This window comes from Sphaerodactylus townsendi, linkage group LG01 (genome assembly GCF_021028975.2).
Source record: "Sphaerodactylus townsendi isolate TG3544 linkage group LG01, MPM_Stown_v2.3, whole genome shotgun sequence".
NCBI lineage: Eukaryota > Metazoa > Chordata > Lepidosauria > Squamata > Sphaerodactylidae > Sphaerodactylus > Sphaerodactylus townsendi.
The window spans coordinates 156,876,415-156,903,828 of record NC_059425.1 but is presented as its reverse complement, the minus strand read 5'-3'; the positions used below and the strand labels follow the sequence as shown (position 1 = coordinate 156,903,828).

General features: G+C 46.8%; 1 protein-coding gene across 3 annotated transcripts in view; it reads right to left on the bottom strand.

Moving 5' to 3' along the window:
* The window catches only part of COLEC11 (collectin subfamily member 11), a 51,656-nt gene that overhangs the window by 13,184 nt on the left and 11,058 nt on the right, over positions 1-27,414 (bottom strand). For all 3 annotated transcript variants that reach the window (XM_048498226.1, XM_048498244.1, XM_048498234.1), the window contains one exon: positions 11,113-11,184. In XM_048498226.1, coding sequence (XP_048354183.1) covers positions 11,113-11,184 — 72 coding nt within the window. The remainder of the gene's footprint in view (positions 1-11,112; positions 11,185-27,414) is intronic.

Here is a 27,414-nt window from a genome sequence, read left to right as displayed (position 1 = left end):
GATTAGTAATACCTACGAGCAATTAACCTCCCTCATTAAAAGTGACCAGATTTTTCACTATTAAAAGCTGACCCCGGAGGCGCACACCTGCAGCAGCCACACTGCTGCCCACTGTTTGCCAGCTCCCCAGTCAGGAGGAGGCAGGGGCGGCACCTTTGGTGAGGTAATCCTGCCGGCAGCTATTCTGGGTGCCTCACGACTGGGGAGGCGCTTTCCCCCAAAGGCAGTGTATGCGTATTATCCCTTAATGGGACAATGGCATAAACCAATGAGACACAGGACACTCTCACATAAAAGCTGGATTGCGTATCTATGCCTCCTCCTCCTTCCATCAGGCGGGTAGCAGCCACCCAGAGCTACCATAGCGGGGCACCTGCCAGAGCCCTTGACCCCAAGGTCTCCTCCTCACCTCACGCCCGTCATCTGCACATTGCTATGCTCTTCGCTTAGATATGGCTGTGTGGGTGTAGGTGTATGTGGCGTGATTTTCCACCCCCATTGACGAGAAACTTTCTGTATGCATTGCGCGTTCACAAGAAGGAGGGCTCCGAGTGCCACCTCTGGCACCCGTGCCATAGGTTCGCCATCACTGTCCTAGGACAATCACCTAAGCTCAGTCCAATTTACAAAGGAGGCCTGATAAGAGGCTCCACATAAGAACATAAGAACTAGCCTGCTGGATCAGACCAGAGTCCATCTAGTCCAGCACTCTGCTACTAAGTGGGTCCACCAGATTGCTCTTTAGGGAGCTCCACATGCAGGATCTTAAAGAAGCAATGGCCTTCACAAGCTGCTGCACTCCTAGGCACCCTGGTCTACTGCTAAAACATTTACAGTGAGGAAATGCAGGATCAAGGAGGATCAAGATTGAGCAGCCATAGATTGACTTCCTCCTCATAAATCCCTGTCCAAGCCTTTTAAAGCTATCCAGGTTAGTAGCCAATGTTCACCACCTCCTGTAGCAACAATATATTCAGAAACACCAATCAACTGCGTTCGTGAAAGAAGTGTTTCCTTTTAATATTAGTCTAATTCTTCCCCCCAGCATTTTCAATGAATGCCCCTAGTTCTAGTATTGTGAGAAAGAGAGAGAAAAATTTCCTCTCTGTCAACGTGCCTCTACCGACCATAATTTATGGAGCTTCAATCGCCTCCCCCCTCAGGCGTCTCCTCTCAAATAAAGAGTCCCCAAAGCGCTGCTAGCCCTCTCCCTCATAAGCGAAGGTGCTCCAATCCTTCAATCATCCCTCGTTGCCCTTCTCTGCACTTTTTTTTCTATTATCTCTTCTTCGACATATCCTTTTTGAGATGTGGCGACCAGAACTGAACACAGTACTCCAAGTGCGGTCGCACCACTGCTTTATATAAGGGCATGACAATCCTTGCAGTTTTATTATCAACTCCTTTCCTAATGATCCCCAGCATAGAGTTTGCCTTTTTCACAGCTGCCATGCATTGAGTTGACATTCCCATGGAACTATCAACTAAGACGCCCACATAATTGGAATATTTGTTTGTTTGTTTATAATTCAATTTGTAACCCGTCCTTCCCCACAGGGCTCAGGGCTGTGAACAACAGTCTATCTCAAGTTGGCGATTGCAAACATAAATTCAGCTGGGAAGCCTCATACCATCCCACACCCCTTCATCTTCTTCTCTGGTGCTGTGTGAAAAATCACTCTGGTGCCTGAAGCCAAGCAAATGAGTAGTTCACAGTAGTTCACAGGACCTGGCAAAATCAAAGGTTGCTACAGGCAACTGGAGGCCTCTAACCAGACAGAGGCTCTTTCAAGACCCCTGGGATTCTTAGTTCTGGAGAAATGATGTTAAGGACAACTCTAAACAACTATTCAGAGAATGCACCTGAAATACTGTTAACGGTCTTGATAGGATATGCTTTATGATGGCGTTTTATGAAGGAATCAGGTAAGCCTTAAGGAAGCAGAATTCGTAAGCTCAATCAAATAATTCCTTTATCGCTGATCATAACGATATCAACCATGTTTGCAGTTTGGCATGCTAGCTTTCAAAATGCACAGAACTCATGAAGGACTTTCTCCCCCCTTTCTCTTTCTTACTGGGGGACAGTTCTCTGAAATGACTTGGCAATGAATCTTGCAAGGATCAATTCACCATAATATGCCTCTCGTTCAGCAGAAATGGCTGGAGCAGACAGTTTTAAACAAGCTATTTAGACACAGTTCTGCTGTGAAAGTGCTCCATAACATCATCAGAACTGGAAAACCTCTCCTTAGTTCCAGCTGTGAGGCTGTAATATTTATTTTGCCGCATCGTCCAGAGGGCACATCCAAGATTTCCTCACTAAGACCAGTACGTGTGTATTCACAGCAATGTTCCTGAACAAACACCTCCAGCAACAGATTCATGAGCTGACACTTGGAAACTTGGCTTGCAGGCAGCTCACCAATCTGCAGAAAAACCTGGTCACTTTATCAGCAACCTAACATGAAATCTGTATACATGTTGTGAAGCAGGGGGGCCTGCAGGAAAACAGGAGTTCTTCTGATAGATGGGAGCCCTACTATCATTACTCTCCCATGGCATTTGGTTGTGGGAAAGGTTCAACCTGTACAGACTGCACACCAACAGACTGCCGGCTGAATTGATCCTTGCAAGATTCATTGCCAAGTCATTTCAGAGAACTGTCCCCCAGCAAGAAAGAGAAAGGGGGGGAGGGGAGAAAGTCCTACACGAGTTCTGTGCATTTTGAAAGCTAGCATACCAAACTGCAAACATGGTTGATACCGTTATGATCAGCAATAAACGAATTACTTGATTGATCTTATGAATTCTGCTTCCTTAAGGCTTACCTGATTCCTTCATAAAACGCCATCATAAAGCAACTAGAGCATTATGTTATTACACATGAATGCACGCTTAGAGCATTCAGCTGCCAGTGTGAGATATGCAATGATGGGGGGAGGGAGGGGAGAGAGAGAGCACCCATCTTTCTGCCTGTAACAACCTTCACTAGGACCAATAGGTTCCTGCTGGTATCTAGGCTACCCACCAGAAGTCTGGATCCTGTATTTGTGTATTCTTTTCTCTACCGTTCACACACATCTAGACACACCTCTTACACAGTTCCATAGTTCTGTTGGAAGAAGAGCCTTGATTGGGTTTGAGAGGTTTAGCAGCAGGACATAAAGAATGTGAGGCTATATTTAATTTGGCAGAAGACTCTGCTTTAAAGAAATACATTTAGGAAGGGACAGGAAGGAGGAGAGGAAGGCAGGTTATCAGATAATAGTTTAACTGCTTAAACAGCAACTGGAAACCAAGAGGTTTAGAAGGACAGGATCACGTTAAGAGATCTGAAACCCTGGATCTTCTCCTAGTGGTCTTTAATGAGTTGTTTCACACAGCTGTGTCTGAAGTTAAACAGACCCATATCCAGTGCATAAATACAACATTTATATATAAACACAATTAATTTGCTCTCTGGGACTTAATGCCCTTTCCTGTAAACACTGCACAGTACAGAACATCTATCAACAGTGGCCAGCACAAGGCATCCAGGGTCCCCCCCTACTCACATATGACGTGCTCACTTATCTAAGCAGCCAGGAAGGCCATGTCATCCTTGCCCCAGGCTCATGACAAGAACTTTTTGGCTTTGTTTTTCTCATCTGCTGGGCCTCCCTCTCTTCCATTCCTGAACAATTTCCAGCACATACTTTAGAAGGCCTCCTCTATGCATTCCTCTCTATTCTAGGAGATTACGGGCTAATTCATATTACAGAATTTCTACATGGAGAAAGCATGTAGGAAATGATATGCAAATATTGTACAGGTACATGAAATAACTGCACACTGGCTACAGTTGTCCAACAGGTCTATTTCATGCAAAACAAAATGCACTATGCATGCTCAGGGTTGGCCCTGGGGCCAGATGCCTCTCACTTGCCCTGGGCACATAAGGATCTGGAAGCCACCAATAGCCAGGCCAATCTGAAGTTGGCAGCCAACTGCTTTTCCATCTGCCCTCCCTCCAGCAGAGGGGCTGGTGGTGGGCTGGAGAAGGAATATTGGGCAAACATGCCCTGAATCCAGGAGCTGCCACTGATCATGTGGTATGACAGAGGAAAAAGGGTTTCAAAGGAGTCAAATAACCGAGAAATTTCTTCTTAGAAGCTTAGGTGTTTATTGATCAGGATGAGCCTCTATCCCTACATTAGTCCAAGATGCTGACACTTGCACAAAGCAAGACTCACATCTTATATAAGGAACATTACGTCACTCCAGAAGGGTGAGCCTTACCCATTTATCAATGAACAAAGCAACACTGCAGCATATGAAAACCAATCAGACAAAATTATCGAGTTTCTCTTTCAAGACCCTTAAGACAATTTATTAAAACATTCCAAGAATCCCACTAAGTTATTTGTCTCATGCCAAACTGTTTTTCTTGTGTAAATAATTGCAAGCCAAGTGTTAATATTGCTGACAAGTCTACTTGATGGACAAGCCAACTCTGTGTATGTTTATTTCACACTAATACAGAAATTTTAAATGCATAAAAGTATTCCAGTCTTTGAAGCCACAAGCTATGTAATAGTGACCTTGGCACTTCATCTCATTGTGAAAATAATTGTCAATGCAACAAGAGCTCATAGGATGTCTTTGCATAAAGACTCACAAATTTCTTTGTAAGGTCAGAGTTCATTTCCTCAGATATATCTGACAAAGTTGTCTTGCCTAAGGCCGCAATAAATTTGTTCGTCTTTACAGTGCTGCAAAACTCACTGAATGAAAGAACAATATGGCTGCCTCTTGGAATAACTCTATCACTAGTATAGGGTGTAACCAGTTTAAAGCAAGACCTCCCTTTCTCTGATCTCTCTCCATAATAGTACTTTCATAAAATGGATTTGTTTGGAGTGCTGGACCACCCTCAACCTGCCAACAATACCGTAATAACACCCTACGCGATCACAAAGTAGTTTTCCAGATACAAATTAAGCAGCTAGCCAGAAAAGGACTAGCAGGATTCCACGGTTTTGCAGGGCTATTACCAGACCAAGTGGATGGGTGGGTGGGGGACTCTGTTTCTAAGTCAACAGGGTCTCCACAATCTATCCCAAGCAATAACCCTTAAAAGCATGTAAAGTCTCCAAGATGGGGAGCCCATTCTCTTCAAGGCTAGTGTACCAATAAGGTAGAGAAAATCTTGCTCCAGTCTTCTTGCCCTCGCCCATATTCGTTTTGGTACAGTTTCGCTGCTTCTTCCCTAAAGGGATAAAAACAAAGACAATACCTGCTGCTGAAAAGCTGTTCCATCTCCATCCCTGGACTATCTGCCTCGCTAAGACAAAAAACTTGCTAATGTGATTGCTCCAACTGTTCCTACAATGGGGTGCTGTGTGGTTTCCGGGCTGTATGGCCGTGTTCTTGCAGCATTCTCTCCTGACATTTCACCTGCAACTGTGGCTGGCATCTTCAGAGCCCGGAAACCACACAGCACTCCAGTGATTCTGGCCGTGAAAGCCTTCGACAATACATTGTTCCTATAGTGCTAATCTTAATTTCTTTCTCTGACTAACTGCTCTCTCAAAGACCACCTTTATTTGCATTCCCATTGATTAAGGGTCACTCTGCATAACCCTGAGGATCTCTTTTTCCCTAAAACTAGCCCCCTCCCCCAACATTCAGTGCCCAGTACTTCTAAGCTAGCCTTTGCTTCAGTTGCACTGTGCGCCATCTGGACTCTGCTTCTCTGGACCCCGTCGTCAGTATCTGGTAAAGCATCACCCCTAGAAATTCCCCAACTCTTCTATCTCCAAACCTATCCACTTGACTCTATATATCCTAAGACTATGCATATGTGTTCTGCTGTTTTGATTACTATGTGCTTGTATTTTTATTATTTTCTTTTAATAAAATCTGCTAAACCTTTACACAAGTTCTCCTGTGGATTTCTTGCAAAGGCAACTTTTCATAAACATACGCAACCAAGATTCCAAGTTTGCCCAACTCTCATTAAGCAAAGTCTGCCCTTTGTTAATTCACCCACACAACAAAGGGTAGACCCCAACATTTTGGTAACAGGGCTATTACCATGAGACAATGAGGTGGGGGAAATCTACAAACACTGCGCCATTCACATCCACAAACTAACTATTCAGATAATATCAGCATAGTTTGAACTACCTTGGAAAAACTACAGACACCTCAGTTTTCTTTCTGTCAAGAATAGAGACAACTGTTCCCATCTACCAATGCACCTTTAGCTTTAAAAGGGGCTTGGACAGATTTATGAAGTTGATCTCTGGCTACCAATCTTGATCCTTCTTGATCTGAGGTTGCAAATGCCTTAGCAGACCAGGTGCTCGGGAACAGCAGCAGCAGAAAGCCATTGCTTTCACCTCCGGCATGTGAGCTCCCAAAGGCACCTGGTGGGCCACTGCGAGTAGCAGAGTGCTGGACTAGATGGACTCTGGTCTAATCCAGCAGGCTAGTTCTTATGTTCTTATGTTCACCTGGTATGTCAAGCTAGAGAAATGACCAGGTCCTCTCTCCTGTTATTGCTTAGCTGTGCTATATTTTCCATTCAGTAATCAGAAAGGGAGAGGTACAAAACACTGGCTGTTCCAACCTTTTCCTTCTGTAAATAAATACTGCAGAAAGGAGTGTAAAGCATTCTACCAGCCTTTCTTGCCCAAACAGTGCAAGATGGAGAAAACTGAGCAGTACCAGGGAAAAAAAGACCCTCTGGGGTTATTCCAGTTGCAAAGACAACTGTACAAGTAGAAAGTACCAGCAATATGCAAGATACACATCTTTTCCCTTCCACATCCCATATGGTACATGGTGAGAAAGCCATTATATTAGGTGGGTTGGTTTGTTTTGGACCAGAAGGCAGTCTTGATGAATGCTCTCCGTGTACACGGAGAACAGAGCTGCATCAACACATCATTGAGGCTGTGTTATCAATGTGCTATAGCAACCATTCATGCCTGGATTATCCTGTGTGGACAAACTAGTCCATTTGTGAGTGAGTAACTGCTATAGCACATTAGCTGCGCAATACACAATGATGTGTGAATGTCACATTCCCTCCCTCCCAGTTCAAACCACATTTGAGAATGGTGAGTTGTGATGTACACTTGCAAGTGCTTTGCTGTGTGAGACACCCCATAGTTACTACCTCAATACAGACTGTGTGAATTGACACCCACCTGCCCTGGGAGATTACTATACAGAGAATTTCATTCCTATACTGCTACCAGTACCTAGGATCCAGAAGTCTCAGTACAAAAGACAGAGGCGTAGCAAGGGGGGAAAGCGCATGGTGCACTGGTGCGTCCTCAGCCCCCGCCACAGAATGCCCCCGCCACACCCCCACAGCGGCGCGTGCCAGGGGCGTCATGCACGCACACACACCGTCCCCTTGGAGCTACACCTCTGCAAACAGATGATGGCTTTGGAAAATCTCAGCTCTTCTGGCTGTAAGAACATGGATGGGAAATTTTGCCAGTACTGTAATAGAAGCCCAGTTAGTCAGGCAACTGAGAGGAGAAATTTAATTGGATGAGCAGGTATTTACCTGGCAAGGCAACATATTGCAGATTATTTGATTAGAAGCTTGGAGGCCTCCTGCAGTTTTTGCTGCTGCCAAGGTGAATTGCTTGGTTTTACCAGACTGATATTTTCCTTAAAAACTGGCTCATTTGCTTCTCTGAGACTGTGAATGTGCAATGGAATAGGCTGAATCCACACATATGGAACAGAACTGTCCCATTTTTCCATTTCTGCTGCAGAATACTTAAGGCTCAGCCAAGTGTGTGCGTTTTTAACAGTTCCACTTAGACCAGTCTCAGATAAGAGATTCTGGTGCTAGAAGTCCAAAAGCAGGACCAATGGGGAAAAAATAGGTCAAAATAGGTTTCTAATGTACAGAGGTATTTCAAGTGATTTCCTTCACTTGATTTGTAATGGAAATATTTTGATGCCAGAAGCAGTTGGCCCCTCTTCCTGCTAAGGGGTGCCATGGAGGCACAGGGGCAAACACTGGCATAAGAGCAAGATGCTGCTCTCCACAAAATTGATGCCCCTCAGAGAGTTTTGGGATTTATTTCGGGTGTCAAGCCTGGGTAGGAAGGAAGTTGGCAGCTGAATTTTTCCCTGGCCCTAAGGTGTGCCTGGCTGGACAATGGGGCTCATTAATCTCCATTGTGTCACCATAAGATGATTCAATCGGTGCTCTGAGCAGACCATTACTTACCCTATCTGCCCCCATCCCAGCAATCAATCAGTACTGGACTGTTCTCTTGGGTCCTGACAACTCATCACGATTCTCCTACATTTTTGTTCAAACCCTGGAAAAGCAATCAATTCTTTGTCTCTGTCTTTCCTGCCAGCTTATCATGTTTCCTACCAGCTTATCACCTGAGGATCCATCTTGGGGCATAAATATTGGTCCCTTGGCCATTCACAGTGTGTGTGTTCTGGAACCATGAGTGCGCCTATTTCGCATCTGGGTTCTTTCTTGGAAACACTAGTTGTTTTCCTCTTCAGCGCTGATTTCCCTGGACATCTCTTCAAAACAAGTAACTATTCCCCATCCCTGACACCTTATCCAACTTCCTCCCTTTTCTCTTAGCCAGCTCTTGTATGTTTTGTGTGTGTGTGTTCATTGATGCTCTGAGCCACCTGATAGGGAGAGCAAAATATCAAACTGAATGCATTAATATAGATATTAATTGAATATGTGTATGTGTATATATGTATATATATACACACACACATATATATACACATATTTCTTGTTTCACTATTTTTATTTGTTAATAAAACAATTTTTATTATACAACTGCCTGCTCATTTGAGAGTTTTTGCCCAGGACTATCCACGTATATATTGGTTATAAGTCCAAATTATCCCCTTTCGCTCTCTGTCTCCAGTTAATTCTCTCACCTAAAGTGGAGACTGTCTACTTAGGGTAACACAGTGCCTTTTTTGCTTACTATAGTCAAGTATTTTAGAACTTTAAGGCCTAGCACAAAAAAGCATTACAGACATGTCAGTAATCTCAAGCCATAGCTGTAATCAAAAAAACCCCGCCAAACTCAGAGGAATTCTTTTCTCCCTCTCCACTTGTTACACAGCACTTAAAGAAAAATGCTGTTTTCCAGAATTATAAGCCTCTCTGTCCATTGATGGATGAATTTTCATTGATCTGTTCTTGTTGCAAACCTCCCCCCCCCCCCTTCATACAGTTTCATTAAGAGCAGCTTTCCAGTGGGATCAGGGACTGCACTCAAGAGGAAGGGTAGGAAGGTTTTGTTTTGCAGACAGAGGTGCCTTCCATTTGCAGTGAAACACTGGCTGGATCTAACCAATACAGTCAAATGAATTAGTCTTCAGAATCTTATCCTTAGTTCTTTTTGATACCTTCCAAAATGCGTAAAAGATCTCTTCCTATAGAGTTGCTAATGTCCATGTGGGATTTGAATTACAGCTCCTGGAATTACAGCTGATTGCCAGACTTACAGAGATCTGTTTCCCTGCAGGTATTAGCAGCCGTGGAAGGTGAATGCTATGGCATTACACCCTGCTGAGCACCCTCCCCTCCCCTCATTCTGCCTCCCCTCATTCTGCCTGCCTCCAAATATCCAGGAATTTCCTAAGTCAGTGCAGGCAATCTCATTTCCTAGCTGAAGTATAATGTTTAGATGTTAGTCCAGTAGCACCACAGAGACTCACACGACTTTCAAGGTGTAAGCTTTTGAGAGTCAAAGCTCCCTTCATTGGACATGAGTAGAAATGAAGAGCTCTGTGTCCTTTTATGATAGTCAGAAGGTGGAAGGGTTATAGGGGGCAGAAAATTAGCATTTATAGTAAAATAAAAATCTTATGTTCCTATTCAGCCCTGGGGGATCCATTGTTCTGAACTTGTGAATGAACTCAGGTTCAGAAATCTCACACTGCAGGAGTAGTGGTGAGATTCAAACAACCCAGAGTCCTCACAGGACTTTGTGTAAGGTGAGTGTCTGGAGTTCTGTGCTTCCCAGACTTATGCAGACCCCATTCCACTGGAGACCCAGGAAGAAATCACTTCAGACTTCTCTGCTGAACTCTTCACATCCTGAAATGACGCTAGAAACGCTGCTATTGAGACACTGGCTCCCTTGGGACATTTCAGGATTTGAAAATGGCATGGGGCAGAAAGCTGGATTTAAGTTCACCAAGCACAAAATGGTCTAACTTAAGTGATTCTTGAAAACCTTAAGTTTGACTTAATCTCTGTTCAAACAACCCAGTAACAAAGTCAAGGGTATCAGAGATTCAGTATGATTCTTGTGTTACTTACAGGTGCCATGTTTGCTGATTCATTGTGCCGTATTAGTAAGACCATCCATTGAGAGGCATCCTCAATATGTGACTTAAGCCCAGAGGACCAATATAGGGAATGGTAGCAGATCAGATAACAGCTATGGAGCAGCATGTCAGAGGTTCCAAAATTAGGATGCTTTAGGAATATCAGTGCTTCCTCCACACCTCATTTTCTCCTGTGTTTATGGTACCATAGCTTATTTTTAGCCACCAAGAGAACAAACAGCAGTGAATCAAAGTGTCACACGGCATTTGTGTATATTCTTGGACCCATCATTGCAAATCTCAGTCAAAGCACTGCCAAAATAGCCAAACAAGCTGCTCCAAATAAAACAAAATGTAACACATTGCTTGCAACTTTGCTGTACATATTGCATTAAAATGACAAATATAGTAATCATATTGGAGTTTCACCAGGGCACAAGCCTGCATATAGAGAAAAGTCTTGCCAGAAACCTGATCTAAGACAAGGCTCCCCAGCCTTTTTAAGCCCTTGGACATCTTTGGAATTCAGACAGGGTGATGGGCACAGCCACAAAATGGCTGTCATGACACAGCTTCCACTGAAGGCGGAGCTACTGCAGCTTACCCTCAGAAACACAGTAAGGACCTTTGTGCTGTGGCAGCAGCTGCTGCCAAAGCAACGTTTTTAAAAATCTGCATAGCCAATCAACTCTTCAGTGGCCAACTAGAAGCACTGCTGTCCAAACCCCCACCTGACCCTGCCCATTTTATAAAAACACTTGAAAAACTTACCTCTTTCTCCTGGAGGTCCCACTCTTCCTGGACGCCCTGGCGCTCCTTTCTCCCCCTTTTCTCCAGCTTCCCCTATTTTATTGTGAAAAATAAAATTCTCTGTTTAAATAAGCATGTCAATTTGCAGTAAATATTATGATCAGCACCACAGTCACTATCTCTGTCTTTTCAGAAGTATGTGCATCTCCAAACATAAGAGCCTGACTGAATTAGAGCAAGGGTCCATAAAGGCCAGCATTCAGAGTTGCTTCTGGTCCTCACAACAAGGAGACTAGAAATGACAGCCTCTGTTTTCCCTCTGCCTAAATTAATAGTCATCTCCACACCTTGTGCTAGCAAATCTTATCTGTTATGCATTGTAAGGAAAAAAATATTCATAAATCCCAAATTATCTGACAATCAATTTCATTAGCTCTTCTTTTGTTCTTGTGCCACACAAAAGAAAAGAACAAGTTTCCGTTCTGTCAATATTCAGAAACTTATCTCTAGTTTGTCAATGATATAGCACAGGGGTAGGGAACCTGCGGTTCGAGAGCCGCATGCGGCTCTTCTGCCCTTGCACTGTGGCTCCACGAGCTGAGCCGCTGGCCCCATCCTTGCCCGCCCTACAGGCAGCAGGGTGGGCGCACCAACTGCCCGCGGTCGGCTGGGCCATGCCGCGGGCTTCCCCTCTCACCCGCCCCGTTGGAGTGGGGCGGGCGCTTTCCCAGCGGCTGGCGAGGCCGAGCCGCCGGCTTCATCCTTGCCCGCCCTGCAGGCAGCAGGGTGGGCGCATCCATGTGCTTCTCAGAATGAGCGGAGTAAAAGGTAAAAAAAACCCAATATAGTGTTATCTTTATTTTAAATGTCAAAAATTATTTGCGGCTCCAAGTGTTTTCTTTTCCCGTGGAAAACGGGTCCAAATGGCTCTTTGAGTGTTAAAGGTTCCCTACCCCTGATATAGCAGATAAACTGAAAGGCTCAGAATTTATGTCACCATCGACTGATCTGACAAAGGTCTTTCAGTATGCAGACGATACAGTTCTAGTTTCCTTGACTAAGGTGGGCCTGAAGAGACTTGACAATTTGAGGATATTGTAAAGAAGTGGGTTTAAATATAAATTGCGCCAAAACCAAGGTAGTGGTCTTTAGAAGATGACTTTAAAAATTGCCTGGAACATACTGGGTACACCCATTGAACAATGTAGTTCTTATAAATATCTAGTGATAATATTCAATTAGACACTTTCTTGAAAGGCACATTTGGCATCCCTGTGAGCAGCAACCCGGAGAAGTGTGGGGCTTATAGTTAAATCCTGGGAACTGATTTGAGGGACTGGATTTGTTACATGAACACATGAATTGACAGACTAATAAATCAATCTAAAGTTGCTCCATTTAAATTTTTTTTAAGGAGGATCATATCAAGTCACCATATTAAGTGAATATGACAACTTTAACTTTTAGAATGGCATTTACAAATGTGAAATTTCAAGACAAACCAACAACGGTACGTAACGCACGGTTCAGTTGTGCCCTAGGAGCCAACTGCAAGTATATGTGTGGTAACAAGGCAATGGAGGACATTTTGCACTATGTCTTTTAGTGCCCTCTTTATGAAGAACTAAAAACTAAATGTATAAAGAAACTCTTGCCAATTTTTGCAGGCACTGTGAAAGCTGAAAATTTGATTTATTCATTGTATGTATCTAACCAAATCACACAGTTTATATATGCTGCAAAGAAAATTAGGTTAAATATTTCAAAGTGACTTGCATGTTATATCATTTTACTGTTATGGATGGCTGCTTTGTAATTATTTAACATTTACCTTGGATATACTTACCTATTTAGTTGTTAATATTTTTACAGAATTTTATCTATTAAAATACATTTGTTGTTGGTTTTCCCCATTTTGCTATATTGTGTTGTTTGGTATATGGGAAGATGGTGAAGGCCTGTGGCCAATACAATAAACTTTTGCTCTAGTGTACTGGTTGTAAAGAGTGATTTTTAACTGCAATGAGCCCTCCGGGGGAGGACGGTATATGAATGAATGAATGAATGAATGAGTGTTTTCCTGATCAAATGATGGAAAATACAGGTTTCTTCCTTTTGTGCCTTACCAAAATTAGTGTTTACTGGCTACCATTTTCCCAGAGACATTTCCCATGACTGTATTCCATTTTTTTCCTTTTCATGCTGATATCTCAAAGTTCCATAAGAGGTTTAGCATTCACTAGCTTGAAACCAGTACTGAAACAGTGCAAGGGGAATAAGGATTTGTATAAGGATTACAGTAGACTGCTGGAATAGGGAAAATGTTTATGTTGTATTTCATGGGAACAGAAGATAAAAATATTTTTCATGTTTTATTTTATTGTACAACTTGTGTTGTAAGAGAGGGTGCTGTAATAAATTTGCATAAAATGTTAGTAATATCAGTTGAGACATGTGCTCTGATGTTTCTCCCACTTTATGTTAACTTTCCTTCAATGAATCTCCCTCAGTTCAGGTCTTTGAAGGCAAGTGTTTACATAGTGTAATCAGTACCATGTTCAACATCAGTACTAGCAATAGTGTAATCAGTACCATGTTCAATATGTTAATAGAAAATTAGCTCTTGGGGGGGAAAACTCCTCTTTGCTGTAAACAAGTACTTTGCATGTGAGCAATAATCTCAGTTTTTCAATTTTACAGTTTTATAAATTTTCAAAAATGTGGGATAAATTTTTCCAAAGGGAATAGATTAAAATGATAATTAAGAATAGGTCTCTACCCTAATCTAAGTATACCCAGTGATGCAAGCAGAAGGGAGAGGAAAGGTTTTGGAAATAATGGCTATGAGAATAATACAATCATATGCAGAAACCAGCAGGTTGGTTCTGATTCCCATCAGGACTTCCAACAGCGCATTGGCAAATACTGGGAGGTTTGGACAGGAAGTGATGCCACTTCCAGGTGCTGTTGTAGGCTGCATCCCTGTAGTCTTCGATACAGAGACCATGGGAAAATTCCAGAGAGTCACTGCTTATTCATTTATTGGGATTATAGGCTGCCCTTCCCTGCAGAGCAGGCTCAGGTTGGCTTACAACAATAAGACCACAGTACTAAAAGCAATAAATACAATACGATATCCCAGCACCATAGTTACTAATAATAATCGGGGGGGGGGGGGGGAGGAGGGAACTGATAATACAAAATATAAAACCAATACATAGAACAACAGTAAGAAAATAGAGGGGGAAGGGCGGTCAGCCATTTGGATACCACTTACTGTCTTACTGGCCCTGTGAAACTGTTGTAAGTACTGCAGGGTACTGGTCTCATTTGCAAGAGTATTCCACCAGGCTGGGGTCAGAGGTGAGAAAACTCTGGCCCTGCATGAGGAAAGATGGACTTTTTTCAGGCCAGGGTTGTTACTTGCTGAGTGAACAGTGCTGGGCAGTCCTACAGATGCAAAGATCCCAGACTTTTTAGGGCTTTAAAGGTTAATACGCAAACCTTGAACCTATTCCGGTACACCATCTGGAGTCAGTGCAACTGACAGAGCACTGGTTGAATATGTGCTCACTGCTGCGTCCTATAAGGAGGGGATTTCTGGAGCAGTCTCAAGAGGAGTCCTGTATAGAGCAAGTTACAGTAGTCTAGTCTGGAGGTGAACATTGCATGAATCACCATGGCTAAGGAGACAGAGACAGGTAGGGTGCCAGAAGTCTAACCTGAAAGTGAAAAAATGGAAGCTTGGCACCGTCCGTGACCTGTGTCTCCATAGACAAAATATCATCAAGGATCATCCCCAAACAGCCAGCATAGGCAGTGGTGGGATCCAAAAATGTTAATAACAGGTTCTGATGGTGGTGGGATTCAAACAGTGGCGCCGCTGCACACACGCACCTCCAGTCCCTATTGGGCAGGGAGGTTGCTTTAGTAAGCCCTTCTCGGCATTCAGAAAAAATTAGTAACCACTTCTAGAGAAGTGGTGAGAACTGGTTGGATCCTACCTCTGAGCATAGGTATAAATTGCACCCTGTCAAGACTTGGGAGATGGCTACCTGTTCCTGAGTCCTTCCAGCCCAGCCACAGGACTTCTGTGTTGAGGTCATTTTTTCTCAAGCTCAATTCCTTGGGAGTGGGATATTGGCCTTGGGGCTTGTAATTCTGCACCCCAGGTGGGTAAATGTGGATACTTTCTGTACATGTGCTCTGTAAAATGCCATCCTGTAATCTGCAGTACCACAGTCAAAACTCTGCTCACAACCTGAGTTTGAACCCGACAGAAGTTGGTTTCAGGTAACCAGCTTAAGTCTGAGTCAACCTTCCATCCGTCCAGGTTTGGTAAAATGAGCACCCAGCCTGCTTGGGGTAAAGTGTAGATGACTGGGGAAAGCCATGGCAAACCACTCCATAAACATGGTCTGTCTAATAAATATTGTGATGTGACATCACCCCATGGGTCAGTAACAACCTGGCGTTTGCACCTTTACCTTTAACTCCTAATACTCACATACACTAAGATAAACATAAGAAAGTTCCAAGAGGATCCATCTTATTTATTTATTTATTCAACGTATATACCGCCCAACCCCCGAAGGGCTCTGGGCGGTGAACAACATAACATTCAAATACAGATAAGCATAAAATCAAATATAAGTTAATCTCTAAATAATATAAATTAAAATGCAGCAATTAATACATAACATAACAATGCCCGCAATATCCCGCTTAAACCCTCCCGAGAGGAGAAAAGAAAGGGTGGGTCCAACAGATGGTAATGGACCCTAATTCCATAAAAATGGAAATGTGGGGGACACACATCTTGACTCGTGTGTATGTGTGCATACTTGTTCATGCTGTTCTTTATAGAAACAGGCTTTCCCCCTTCCTTTCAATTTGGTCAGGCTACAACAGCTCAGGCTGAAATACTCTGAGAGGGATAAGGCACTAAGGTAAAACAACAGAGTATCTGTCAATTCTTAGCAGTGGCGTTTCTCCATAGGGACGAGGGGTACCCCTTGTCCCCGGGCGCAACAATGGCGGTCACGTGGGGGGCGCCAAAATGTCGGGTGGCGGGCCCCTCCCCCGCCTCCCCAGACTGCACCAGATCATGTGAAGCCAAGCACATAGCAGTCGGCAGCCTGCCTTAGCCACGCCCACCCTGGACGGTAGCCTCTCTGGGCCAGTCCCACCATTCAGACAAGCCACCAGAGTCGAAGGGCGGGGAAGCTCCGCCTCCCTTTGACCCAGCGTGCCTTGCCTCCTTCTCCTTCTCTCAGTGCATGTGGTCGGAGGTTGCACAAACCTCCTCCCCTGCTGAGTGACTGTAGCAGCGCATAAGGGAAGGAGAGGTGAGAGAAGGCCCGGGAGGAAGCAAGCAGCGGCAGCAGCAGGCAGCACAGGCACGTGGCAAAAGAAGCGGGCTCGGGCTTTTGCCTTCGAGTCCTGCCAGTGCCGAATTCAACAGCCTGTGTCCCTCCTAGTCGCAGCCACAGGAAGCAGGTTTGTTTTTCCTCCTCTGCCCATTGCTCCCCCCCCCCCCCTGGCATAACAACTGGCCTTAGAAGAGGCTTAGGAAGGGAGTGAGGGAGAAAGAAGGGGGTTGCTGCTGGCTGGGTGCTGGAGGCGCATTCGACCTCGTGCACTTGCGGGGGGGGAGGATGCGGTCGCTTCACACAGCCTCCCGTTCTGAGCAGAGAACAGGGGCTGCCGCGGCACGCTCATCTGGGCCGCTAGTGCCGCCAGCCCTTTCCTGTGTTTAGAGGCCTGAATAGGTGGGCATGGAGGTGGACTCCAGTCCTTGCAGGGCTTGTTGCTTCTCCTCGAGGGAGGTTTGTTTAGTTTTCCCTGCGGGCCCATTGCTCCCCCCTCCCCCTGGCATAACGACTCACTAAGGCCTTAGAAGAGGCTGAGGGAGGGAGAAAGAAGAGGGTTGCTGCTGGCTGGGCGCCGGAGGCGCCATTCGACCTCATGCACTCGCGGGGGGGAGTGGGGGAGGATGCGGCCGCTTCACACGGCCTCCTGTTCTGAGCAGAGAATGAGCGGGCGGCACGCTCAGCTGGGCCGTCGGTGCGCGCTGGCTAAAGGGCGCTCTGGCTGGGAGAGTAGGTGGCAAGCAGACGCTCGGGGGGGGGCGTAGACAGCCTGGTCAGCTCCCTCCCTGTATTTTAGAGGCGCCTGAATAGGTGGGCATGGAGGGGGACTCCAGTCACTTGCAGGGCTTGTTGCTTCTCCACCAGGAAGAGTTTTGTTTTAGTTTTGCTCCCCCCTCCCCTTGGCACTAACAACTCCGGCCTTTAGAAGAGGCTTAGAGGAAGGAGTGCGAGGGAGAAAGAAGGGGGTTGCTGGCTGGCTGGAGTTGCGCTGGGAGGCGCCATTCGACCTCATGCACTTTGCGGGGGGGGGGATCGCGGCCCAGCTTCAATAACACGGGCCTCCCTGTTCTGAAAGTAGAAACGAAGCGGGCGGCAGTGACAGCTTGAAGGGCGCTCTGGCTGGGAGAGGACTGGTGGAGTAGGCGGCAAGCACATGCAGCTCACGCGGGGGGGGTGCGGGGTGCATGCAAATGGCCCTCCTGGGGGGCACAGACGGCCTGGTCACAGCTCCCTCCCTTTATTTCTTAGAGGCTCCAAATAGGCTGTGGAATGGTGGGGAGGGGACTCCAGTCCTAGCAGCTTGCTTGCTGGTTCTCCACCCCAGGAAGGTTTGTTTAGTTTCTTTCCTCCGTGCGGTATTCATCGCTCCTCCCACCCCAACAGGCAGTTTCTGACTCCTTCCCATGTGGCTGGTGCCAGGCAATTGTGGAGTAGTAGTGGTTCGCGCGGGTGCAGTTAGTGATGCAGAACCCCAAGGAAAAACTCTTCAGGGTGGTGGGATGCCAGCTCAAGGCCTCTTATGGCGATGAGAGGGGGGCTGGGACAAGTGAGAGTGACCAAAAGTCCTGGGCAGGGTAAGTTGGCAAGCCGGGGAATCCCCTGGCAGGATTGGCACAGGCTGTGGCAAGGTTCCCTGCACCCTGGGTACCCAAACTAGGGAGTCTCCTCCTAGGGGGCACTCCTCTTGGGGGGGGGACACCCTGCCAGGAGGGGGCCTCCAGACAGGCACAGGAGATAGCCGCAGATTGCCCTCTTTTATTACTGATCCCCAACATATCCTGTTTAAAAATTCAAATAGTGAAGTGCGGCTTAAAAAATTACTGCGGATGGAACTGTGGTGCCCTTCTTCACCTCTTCTCTCCCCAGCTGCCAACCTCTTCCCCAGCCCTCCTTGTAGAGAGAGAAGCCCCAGCAGCCCCCCAGGTGAGGGTTGCTGGCTTGGAGCAACTCCTCCTTTCCAAGGAGGCAATCGCCCAGCTGGTTGGGAAAAGATCCAGCTGTTAAAAAAATTAGGAATCCCACCACTGCTTCTTCCCATCCCCAGCCTCTGCCACAATGAGGTTTAGGAGGTCAGAAAGTGTGTACTACCAATAAAGATTCAATACCAGCATGATTTCTGGAATTTCTAGCTTTATAACTCTGCAAAAGAATAAGTCTATTGAGGGGTTGTGTTAATGAAAGCTGAGAATTCAGAGATCATCATGGCAAAGGATTTTTAGAACTTCAAGTGCACACTTTTGGAATACAAATTAAAGAAGAGCAACATTCCATTGAGTTGCAACTGACTCCATGACAATCCTTTGTATGGAGCATTCTCCAGGCAAGAAACAGAGGTGGTTTGCTTTTGCTTTCCTCTGCATAGCAACCTTTCGGTCTCCTTTGGTAGTCTCCTCCTATCCAAGTGCAGTGACTTCATGGGTGACCCCCATTTCTAGCCTCTAAGTCCTGACAACCTTGAACCCAACTGGGCTAATCAGGATGGTGTGATAGCAATAGCAACAGCCAATGTTTTTAAAAAGCACTCTAGTGATACTGCACCAGAGGAAGCGGGAATGCTGGGGAAATAATGGGTGACTCTCTGGGATGCAGTCACAGATAATTAAATCTCAGATTAATCAGTTACCAATAAATGCTGTGTAAGGAATTCCATAGAGCAGAAATAAAAGGCTTTGTTGGTTGAAAGACCGTTTATTCAGACATCTTAGAAAGCTCACGTACACGGCGTGGCAGGAATGAAGTTTTCCCGCCAGCCCCACAGGTTATAACTTTCTCCGTCCCTTCCCCCCTCCGGCCCCATTCTCATGGGAACGGCCTGCCATCGGTATCTCTCTCAAGGGGCGTGGAGATAAGCGTTCTCTCCTGCTCTTCAGAGAAATCGCGAGCCGATTTCCCCTGGCCCATCAGCCCAAGCCTGGAATCTACCTCAAGGCTGCTGCTGTGCTGAGAATCAACACCATTGAAACCTTTAGCACTCTGCTTCCCCTAAGAAAACACTTCTCCCCCCTGGTTTGTGTGTGGGAAGGTACCGATGGAAAGTACAGAAATAAGGGAAGGGCTGCGTTAATATTTTTCTGAATGACACCCATTGATTATACTCCAGCGGAATACCCCACCCCAGGAAACCAAATATTGCAAGTTTCGCTTGCTGGGTTAAAACGCAGAGTCCAGGATGGCGCCAATTTCATAAATGCTTGTGGCCATCAATTATAGTCGGCGGGGGTATCTCCGGAGGGTCGTGGCTACAGGCATCGGAAGCGGGAGCCTCCTTGAGTAAACTGGAAATGAAAGACAGGATGTATATTACTTTAAGGAATTAGGCAGATCTAGAACCGGCAGTAACATCATTAATCACTTTCGGTAGAATTCTAAAAAAGGTCCCACGAATTTTTTTTGCCCAGTTTTGAAAAATCATCACCTATGCACGCCTCTTGAGATTCTTAGTAGACAAGTAGCAAAAACCCAAGCCCCAACATCGCGAAAGGGAAGTCAGTCCGATAAGCCTATCCGGCCTTGAACTTTTTTGGGGAATCTCTTTAGCTTGCTGTAAAGCAGTCTGGACTGTTTTCCACCCCTCGTAGCCAGGTAGAGATGAAATCCACTCTGCTGGAATTCTGAGGATGACATACCGGCTGGGTAGTTGGGGCAACGGGTGGGAAGGAGCCGTGCCAGACACAATCTCAGCAAGGGTTTTTTTATGCGTACTGCTATGAACGGCATTGTTAGTAGGCATATTCCCGCAAAACGGAATTAAATCGCACTCAGTTGTCTTTGGTGATAGTTGGTGTAATAACGCATAATACTGCTCAAGAGTTCTGTTCGGTCCTTTCTGACTCTCCACCGTCACTTTGAACGTGGTAGGGCGGTAACCACCGGGTGTAGGCCCCAACAGACCCAGGAAAGCCTTCCAAAATTTTGAAATGAATTGGGCCCGCTGGCCGGACACCACCTTTGAGGGGAGGAGAGTAGACGGGTATATATGTTGAATGAACAAATCACGCTACCAATTTGGGGAGCCGGGAAGGAATGGAGGTGCGCAGGGGATGAAATGGGCTTGTTTGGAAAACAGGTCGCACCACCACCCACAAAGACTGTGTTTCCTGGCTCCTCCGGTCGCAAACTGGGTAATAAAATCCATTGAGATGACTTCCCAGGGCGGGAGGCGACAGGGAGAGGTTTTAACAGTCCATGGGCTTTCCCGGGATGGATTCTTTGGCCTCCGCATCAAATCAGAGCACCCCTTGATATAAGTCTCAATGTTCTTTCGGCGCATGGCGCCACCTCCAGAATTGGACGGCGGGCTAAGTGCGGAAAGCGCCCTGAGGAAAGCCAAAATGTCCAGCTTGATGCTGGCATCATGGCAGGCTTCGAGAACCTGCTTGGCGTATGGGGGCATTGCACCAACAATGTCCCTCGCTGCCTAAAACAATTCTCATTTCACTAAGCGCAGTTGGGAGTCACCTTCCTCCTCACTGGCAGCTCATGACCTAATCCACCCTCGAAAGTTCCCCGCAGGAAGGGGGAGACAAGACTGGGAACGGGCGCTTGGAGGAGGAGCGGGATGTCTGGGATCGAAAGTGGATCGCCGCCTAAACCCTAAATTGGGAGGGGAGAGAGACAGTGCGCGCTGGATGTCTCGGTAAGGCAGCTCCACCCCCCCCAGTGAAGTACCGCTACAGCGATCAGCCAGTTTGTTGGTTTTCCTTCCGGGAAAAAATGGACGGTAAAGTGAAAAACGGAAAAGAAATCGGCCCAACGAAGTTGTTTTGGCAGACATTACTTTGAGGGGGGTAGAGAGAGCCGCTAAGTTCTTGTGATCCCACCCAAACCTGGAAGGGTGCTTTGTAGCTCCCCCTCGCCAGTGGCGCCAAGTGGAAAGCGCTTGCTACTTGATGCTGGCAGCAGTCTCCTTTATCCCCTACGGTCCAGCCGTTGAGCTCTGCATGCCGGAGAATTTTTTGGATAAATAAGCACACGGAACAAGCCTACCATCTTTATTTCCTCTGGGTAATAGGTTGCTTCAAGCTGCTTTGTCCCAAGCTAATCCACGTGGAACTACTTCACACGAAGGCGGAAGGTCTGGTCGGGTGCTTTAAGATCCGCTCGGTAGTGAAAGCCGCATTTCAAAAAAAGCTGGAAGGCTGTTTGACATTCTTGAGACCAAGGGAGGGGGAGCCCCGGGCTTGGCAGCCAGTGAGTCTCTTACCCTTTAGTGCTGTAATAGGTCTCAGTGAGTGGAAGGGCCATCAATTCAGCCAAACGGGGAATAAAGTCACTTCCATAGAAATTAAGCAAACCCTAGGGAAAGATTGTAGCTCTTTCCGGTTGGTGGGGCTGGCCATTGCTGGACTGTTTCAACCTTAGCAGGTATCCATTTTAAACCTTCGGATGAGATCCCTGTAGCCCAAATAGTTCATGGAGGGTTGGATGAAAGTAAGCAAAGCATCTTTAGACAGTTTTGGCGAAGTTAGGGAGATTGTCGAGCAAGCCGCTTTTGTAATACTCTCAACCAAAGCCTCATGCTCCTCCACGGTTTGTGAGTAAAATTAAAACATCATCTGGCAAGTAATAACTACTCCCTTTATATAATAAATCATGCAACACTTCACATTTATGAGAGCTATGAAAGCCGTGTGCCCCAAAGCTAACCCGAATGGCATAATTAAGTATTCATATTATTGGTCCAAATTTAGTGTTAAAGGCTATTGTCAAATGCTCGTAGGCCTTCTGCAATTCTGACTTGTAGTATGCTTCTCTCAAATCCAACTTAGTAAAAATACCCCGTCCCTTGCTCCAATGCATCTAAAAGGTCCTTTTGGATTAAGGGGCAAGGGGTATTTATTATTGACATGGAAACAGCATTTTAATCCCCTCGGTAATCGGGTACAAAGTCTTAAGGACCCGTCCCTTCTTTCTTTACAAACAGGGACATGGGGAACGGCGCGGCGGTATGCAGTGTTTGCAGCCCGTCAGCATGAATCCGCTGGAAAGCAAGGTTGCTTTGTATCTTAAGAAGGCACGGAGTTCTTTTCTCCTCGCTAGCTCATGCGATAAATTCTACCTCTTTGGTAGCTGAGCCTCGGGCTGCAGTATAATTTTGCAGTCAGTGTCTCTATGGGGGGTAATTGATCACATTCCTGTCTCCTTGGAAACACTCTTGGCTGCAAGTCCTGGTAAGCTGGAGGGAATGTCTGTGGTATAGAATTGAGAGCGCTTTGGGTGTAACCGGGCCTGAAGAAACCAAGGATTTCATCTCATTGGATGGGGGTTCTCCCTCCAATCTCATATGCTCTTTCCTACAGGGGGGACTTTCCAGTGAATTCCTTTAAAATCCTGCTCTTTCCAAATAATACATTTGGTTCTATGTAATACAACCATGGCATGCCCAGGAACAATGGAATGTTTTGGCCACCGGAGCAAGTATGAAACTAATCTTCTCCCAATGGTCAGCGCGAACGGGAGGAGGAGACAGGGTTGGGCGCTTTGAATCGGTAGCCGGCCCCTCCGGCTCCGAAAAGTGGGCTGTCACCCATTTGTGTGGAATCCGGGTATGGGCTTTATAGAGTGAACTCGGGTCTAAACCGGAGCTCTTCAGCCACTTTCAATGGGGCGCATTAAGCAATCGGGAGCAACCAGAATTCGCTACGCAGGGCCGCAGGCTAAAATACGTGCATGGCGCGTTAGCAGGTGGGCTGTAGCCAGAATCGCTTTGAACAGGTAATGGGGCGCTTGCCTCTCACTCACCGCGAGATCTGGGAGTAGGGATCCACATCCATGGGTGCCGATGAGAGGCATAACTGCCACCTCCTCGGTGTCACTCCCTTCAGTAACCGCTTTTAGGATCTAACTCTGTTGGAGGGGAGGGCCGGATTCCTCCGCGGGTGGCATCTTTGGTAGAGGTGGCGCTGCGGGTCGGGTGCGGTGGGCTTCTGTTTTTTCGGCAGTTGGCAGTTTCAGATGGCCTGGTCCCCCGCAATAAAGTTGGGTAATAATCCCAAACGCCGAACACGGCGCTCATAGAGGTGGTTTTCCGGTAGAGACGGCTGTTTGGCTTACGCCAGTTGTAGAGGTGGTCGAGTGGCGTGGTTTTCGGCGCTGCCGGTCAGCCTCTGCAAGCGAAGCTTAGTCCTAAAACGACGCCGCCATCTTACATCCCAAGCTCGATCCACCACTCCAGCGCGATAGTGCAAGGGATACAGATGAGAAAACACTATCTCATTCTAAGTTTTTTCACGTACCGATGGCATCAGAGAAGTATTCACACATTTCCATGCTTCAGGCCACTTCGGAGGGAAGTTTAGCAGCCGCTGCCCGGAACTCACGCAGCAAATTCGCAAAAAAGAACGGGTTGCCCTGTTGAATAGATTTTATGTTACGGATGGCTTCATTTTCAGCTGCCTGGATCTTGGAAGCGGGCTCTTTAGGGCTTGAAAGAAATGCAGCCACTGTGCGAAAGTATCATCCCGCCTGCAGTTCAAAAGTGGTCACAAACCAGTCAGCCGCCACCCCGGCCCAATGGACAGACCCGGATGTCCCGCTGCATGATTTTTTCACGCTCAGATCGATATAAGTCATCATCATATCTCCATCCATATGTGCATCATCGGTAGTTGCAAGATGAAGTAGGGAGTTTAGAAGCCGGTCCCATCAAACGGGCAGGGATTGGGGCCTGTAGTATCCTCTCTCCACGGCTCCTTGGGAGATTCTCCGCTACAGCGGTTGCGCAGGGTTGGGGCGGTGGAGCAGGAGGAGCAGGGATCGGGGAGGCACGGGGCCTGGTGCCGCTTGGTTCCCGCTGGAGTAGCAGGACCTGTGGAAGGCTACGGCAGGAGCGCGAGTAGCAGGACCCAAAAGCTGCCGCCTCGATAGGGACGGGCAATGGTGTCGGGCCGGGTAACGCGTATAGGCGCCAACCTCGAAGTCAACATCCTGTCCCGGGCCTGCTTCTTCAGCTCTTCTCCTGTTCTAAGGCAGCTAACTCCCTCTCTTTGGCGCAAGTCAAAGGTATCTTGATGCGCTGCGTAAAGCTGCCTTCTCCTCGGGCTTCCAGTTTGTTGTCAAGTTCGCCCGCTGAATAGCTGCAGTCAGTTCACTCCCTTGCGGCGTCCGGATGGCCTTAATACCTTCGCTGATCGCCTTTTCCAGGTCCATCCTTAGAGTAAGCTCTTAGGACCCTATTGTGCGGATCGATAAATCTTGCAAATATTGCCGCTGTAACGCTGCTTCCTTTGGCTCGGGTCCAATTCAAGTTGGACGCCTCTTTGGGCGCCTTGTTGTTCAATGCATCTTTTGCAGGTTTTCACGCTCCTTTGCAGCTGTTCTCCGTTCGCTCCTCCTCCCATAGCTGATGCTAGCGCTCATCTGGGCTCCACGCTTCTTGGGCATCTTCGCAGTCGGGCTACCTCCTCATCCCAATTCTTCTTTGGACGGGAGGGGAAACAAATCCGGATGGGGAGGCAGACTTTCCTCGGATTCCTCCTCTCATCGGAAAGGAGCACCTCCAGTCCACCGGACGGCTCCGCTGGGCGCTTCTTGCGAGATCGATCAGGCTACCATCTACGCCCGTGGATCTGATGGGCCAGATTGGGTGGTGTCGGCACGGAGCCCTCCCCAATCATCATCGAACCCGATCTCGACAAGGACCCGGTGTTAACTCGCAGTTTTAGGGACGGGCTCCCCGGCAGCTATGCCACTGAGGATTCTTGGGAGCATCATCGAAATACGAAGTCTAGGGAATCGCTTCCATTGATTCCTGGGTTGCCGCATGAAAAAGTGGTCAGGCCCATCTCCTCCGAGACAGGGGTGCATCTGAGGTTTGTAATCCACACGAAAACGGGTAGTAGATCCGGCCTCCACAGGCGACTCTATCCATAGACAGCGCCCCAAACGCCTCTTTCATGCCATTCCGCGATGATCGCTTCGGCCCCTCATCCCAACGGTAAGTAAGGGAAGACTCGTGGTCGAGGCGCAGGGACGGGAGAGAGCTACCAGAGAGAGCTGCCTCCGCTTTGGTTTCTCCAAGTCAGGAAGGGAAGCGGCTCTGAACCCCTCTATGGGGGCTACCGAGCCTTCCTCAGTTCGTCCAGGAATATTCAACCTCTGCATGCCGGAACACCAAAGGTCCACTTGATTTTGTAGAAGTAAATGAGGATTAAGATTCCTCGCTACAATGTAAGTGGCAATTCCATAGAGCAGGAAATAAAAGGCCGGTTGGTTGAAAAGACCGCTTATTCATAGACATCTTAGAAAGCTCATGTACAATGGCGTAGCAGGAAAATGAAGTTTTCCACACAGCCCTAATAATAACAGGTTATGCAACTTTCTCCTCACCCCTTCCCTCCCGCTTCCCGGCCCTAATTCCCATTCTCATGGAACGGGCTCTGCTCATCTCTCTCCTCGTGGAGATAAGGCCTCTGCTGCCAGAGAACAAGAAGTCGCAGTCATTTCTCCTGGGCCCATCGAGTCCTGAAAGCTCTGGAATCTACTCAAGGCCAAGCGGCTGTGCTGAGAATCAACACCATTGAAACCTTTACATGCTGTATGTGTGTGTGTCTGTGGGGGGGGGGGGCACTCTGTGCATGCCCACAGAGAGGGCTCTGAGTGCCACCTCTGGCACCCGTGCCATAGGTTCGCCACCACTGCTATACAGAGTTCTCCAATCTAAGCCCATCAGGTATACCACTGTATGACCTAGCCGGCGGTAAGGGAAGGGGGTGGCGGTCACACCCCTCATCCTTGACAGATGGAGTAGAGCTTCGTCTGGGGTGATTTTTGAGAGATTTGCATGCTCAATCTAATTTAACCCACTTTGCACTGGCTGGGAGCTGTTTCTCAGGCTAACAACCCACCTCATAGGGTTGGTGTGTGAGGACAAAATTAGGAAAGACATTTTGATTGGGGAGAGAGCCATCGCATGTTAAGTGCTGTGGGGTTGGGAGGTGTTTTGGGGAGAGATGACGCTTGACATTCGTTTGGCAAATGTTTTGCTGGGGGTGATTTGTGAGAGATTTACATGGCTTACTTGCACTGCCTGGTTTGAGAGGAATGTGGCAGCCACTTTCCCTCTGCTGAGGGACGACTGCTGTAGTAGAACATTTTGAAAGCATTTTGGAAAAAAAATCTGTCTAAATGTTTGATTTTTGCTACGAGTGGTATAGACTATTGCTGTGTTGGGGCATGTTCTATGGTGATTTAGAAATGACCTGGTGCAAAAAATCATTGTTTGGTTGTGGGGGGGGGGGGGAAATGGCCACCCACACCGGGGGGGGGGGGCGCCAAACTCAAGTTTTGTCCCCGGGCTCCAGTCTACCTAGCTACACCTCTGATTCTTAGAGGTACCCATTGTGACATTCAGACTGTGCCCAGTAGTGATGTATCAGCGCAGAGGCCAGCAGTAGCTTTTAAATAAACAGATATGATTAATAGAAGGTCTGGCAACCCTAAGCAGAAACTTTAACTTATTTTGACTTACCTATTTTTTAATCTGTTCCACATTTTACATAGAATGTGGAACTCAAGAGCTGAGGTGACCTAAACAAATGGCTGTGATACATGAAGAAAATAAAGTGTTCACCCACTGAACTCATATACAATTAACTTGTAGCAGTGGTGCTGATAAGACTACAACTGAAAACACTTGCCCTCAGAACTGGACTGTGGTATTATAAATCATCGAGGGTGTCAGTATTTAACAGGAAGAAGTGTCACACGTTGCATGTAAATACTAATGAACCTTATTAACATATCATTACAATCATGTTTCGTAGCTACGACTCACAGCAAAAAAAAAGGCTAATCAATTGAGCAGGATTGGCACTGGACATCTGGGGGTCTGTCAGAACCTGATAATTTTTTTGGAAAGATAGATGACCAAAGAGCGATTGTAGAACTTTCTGTTTCAGATAACAAGCCACTCTATCCAACAAACTTGTCCCCCTTGAGGTTAACATTGCTG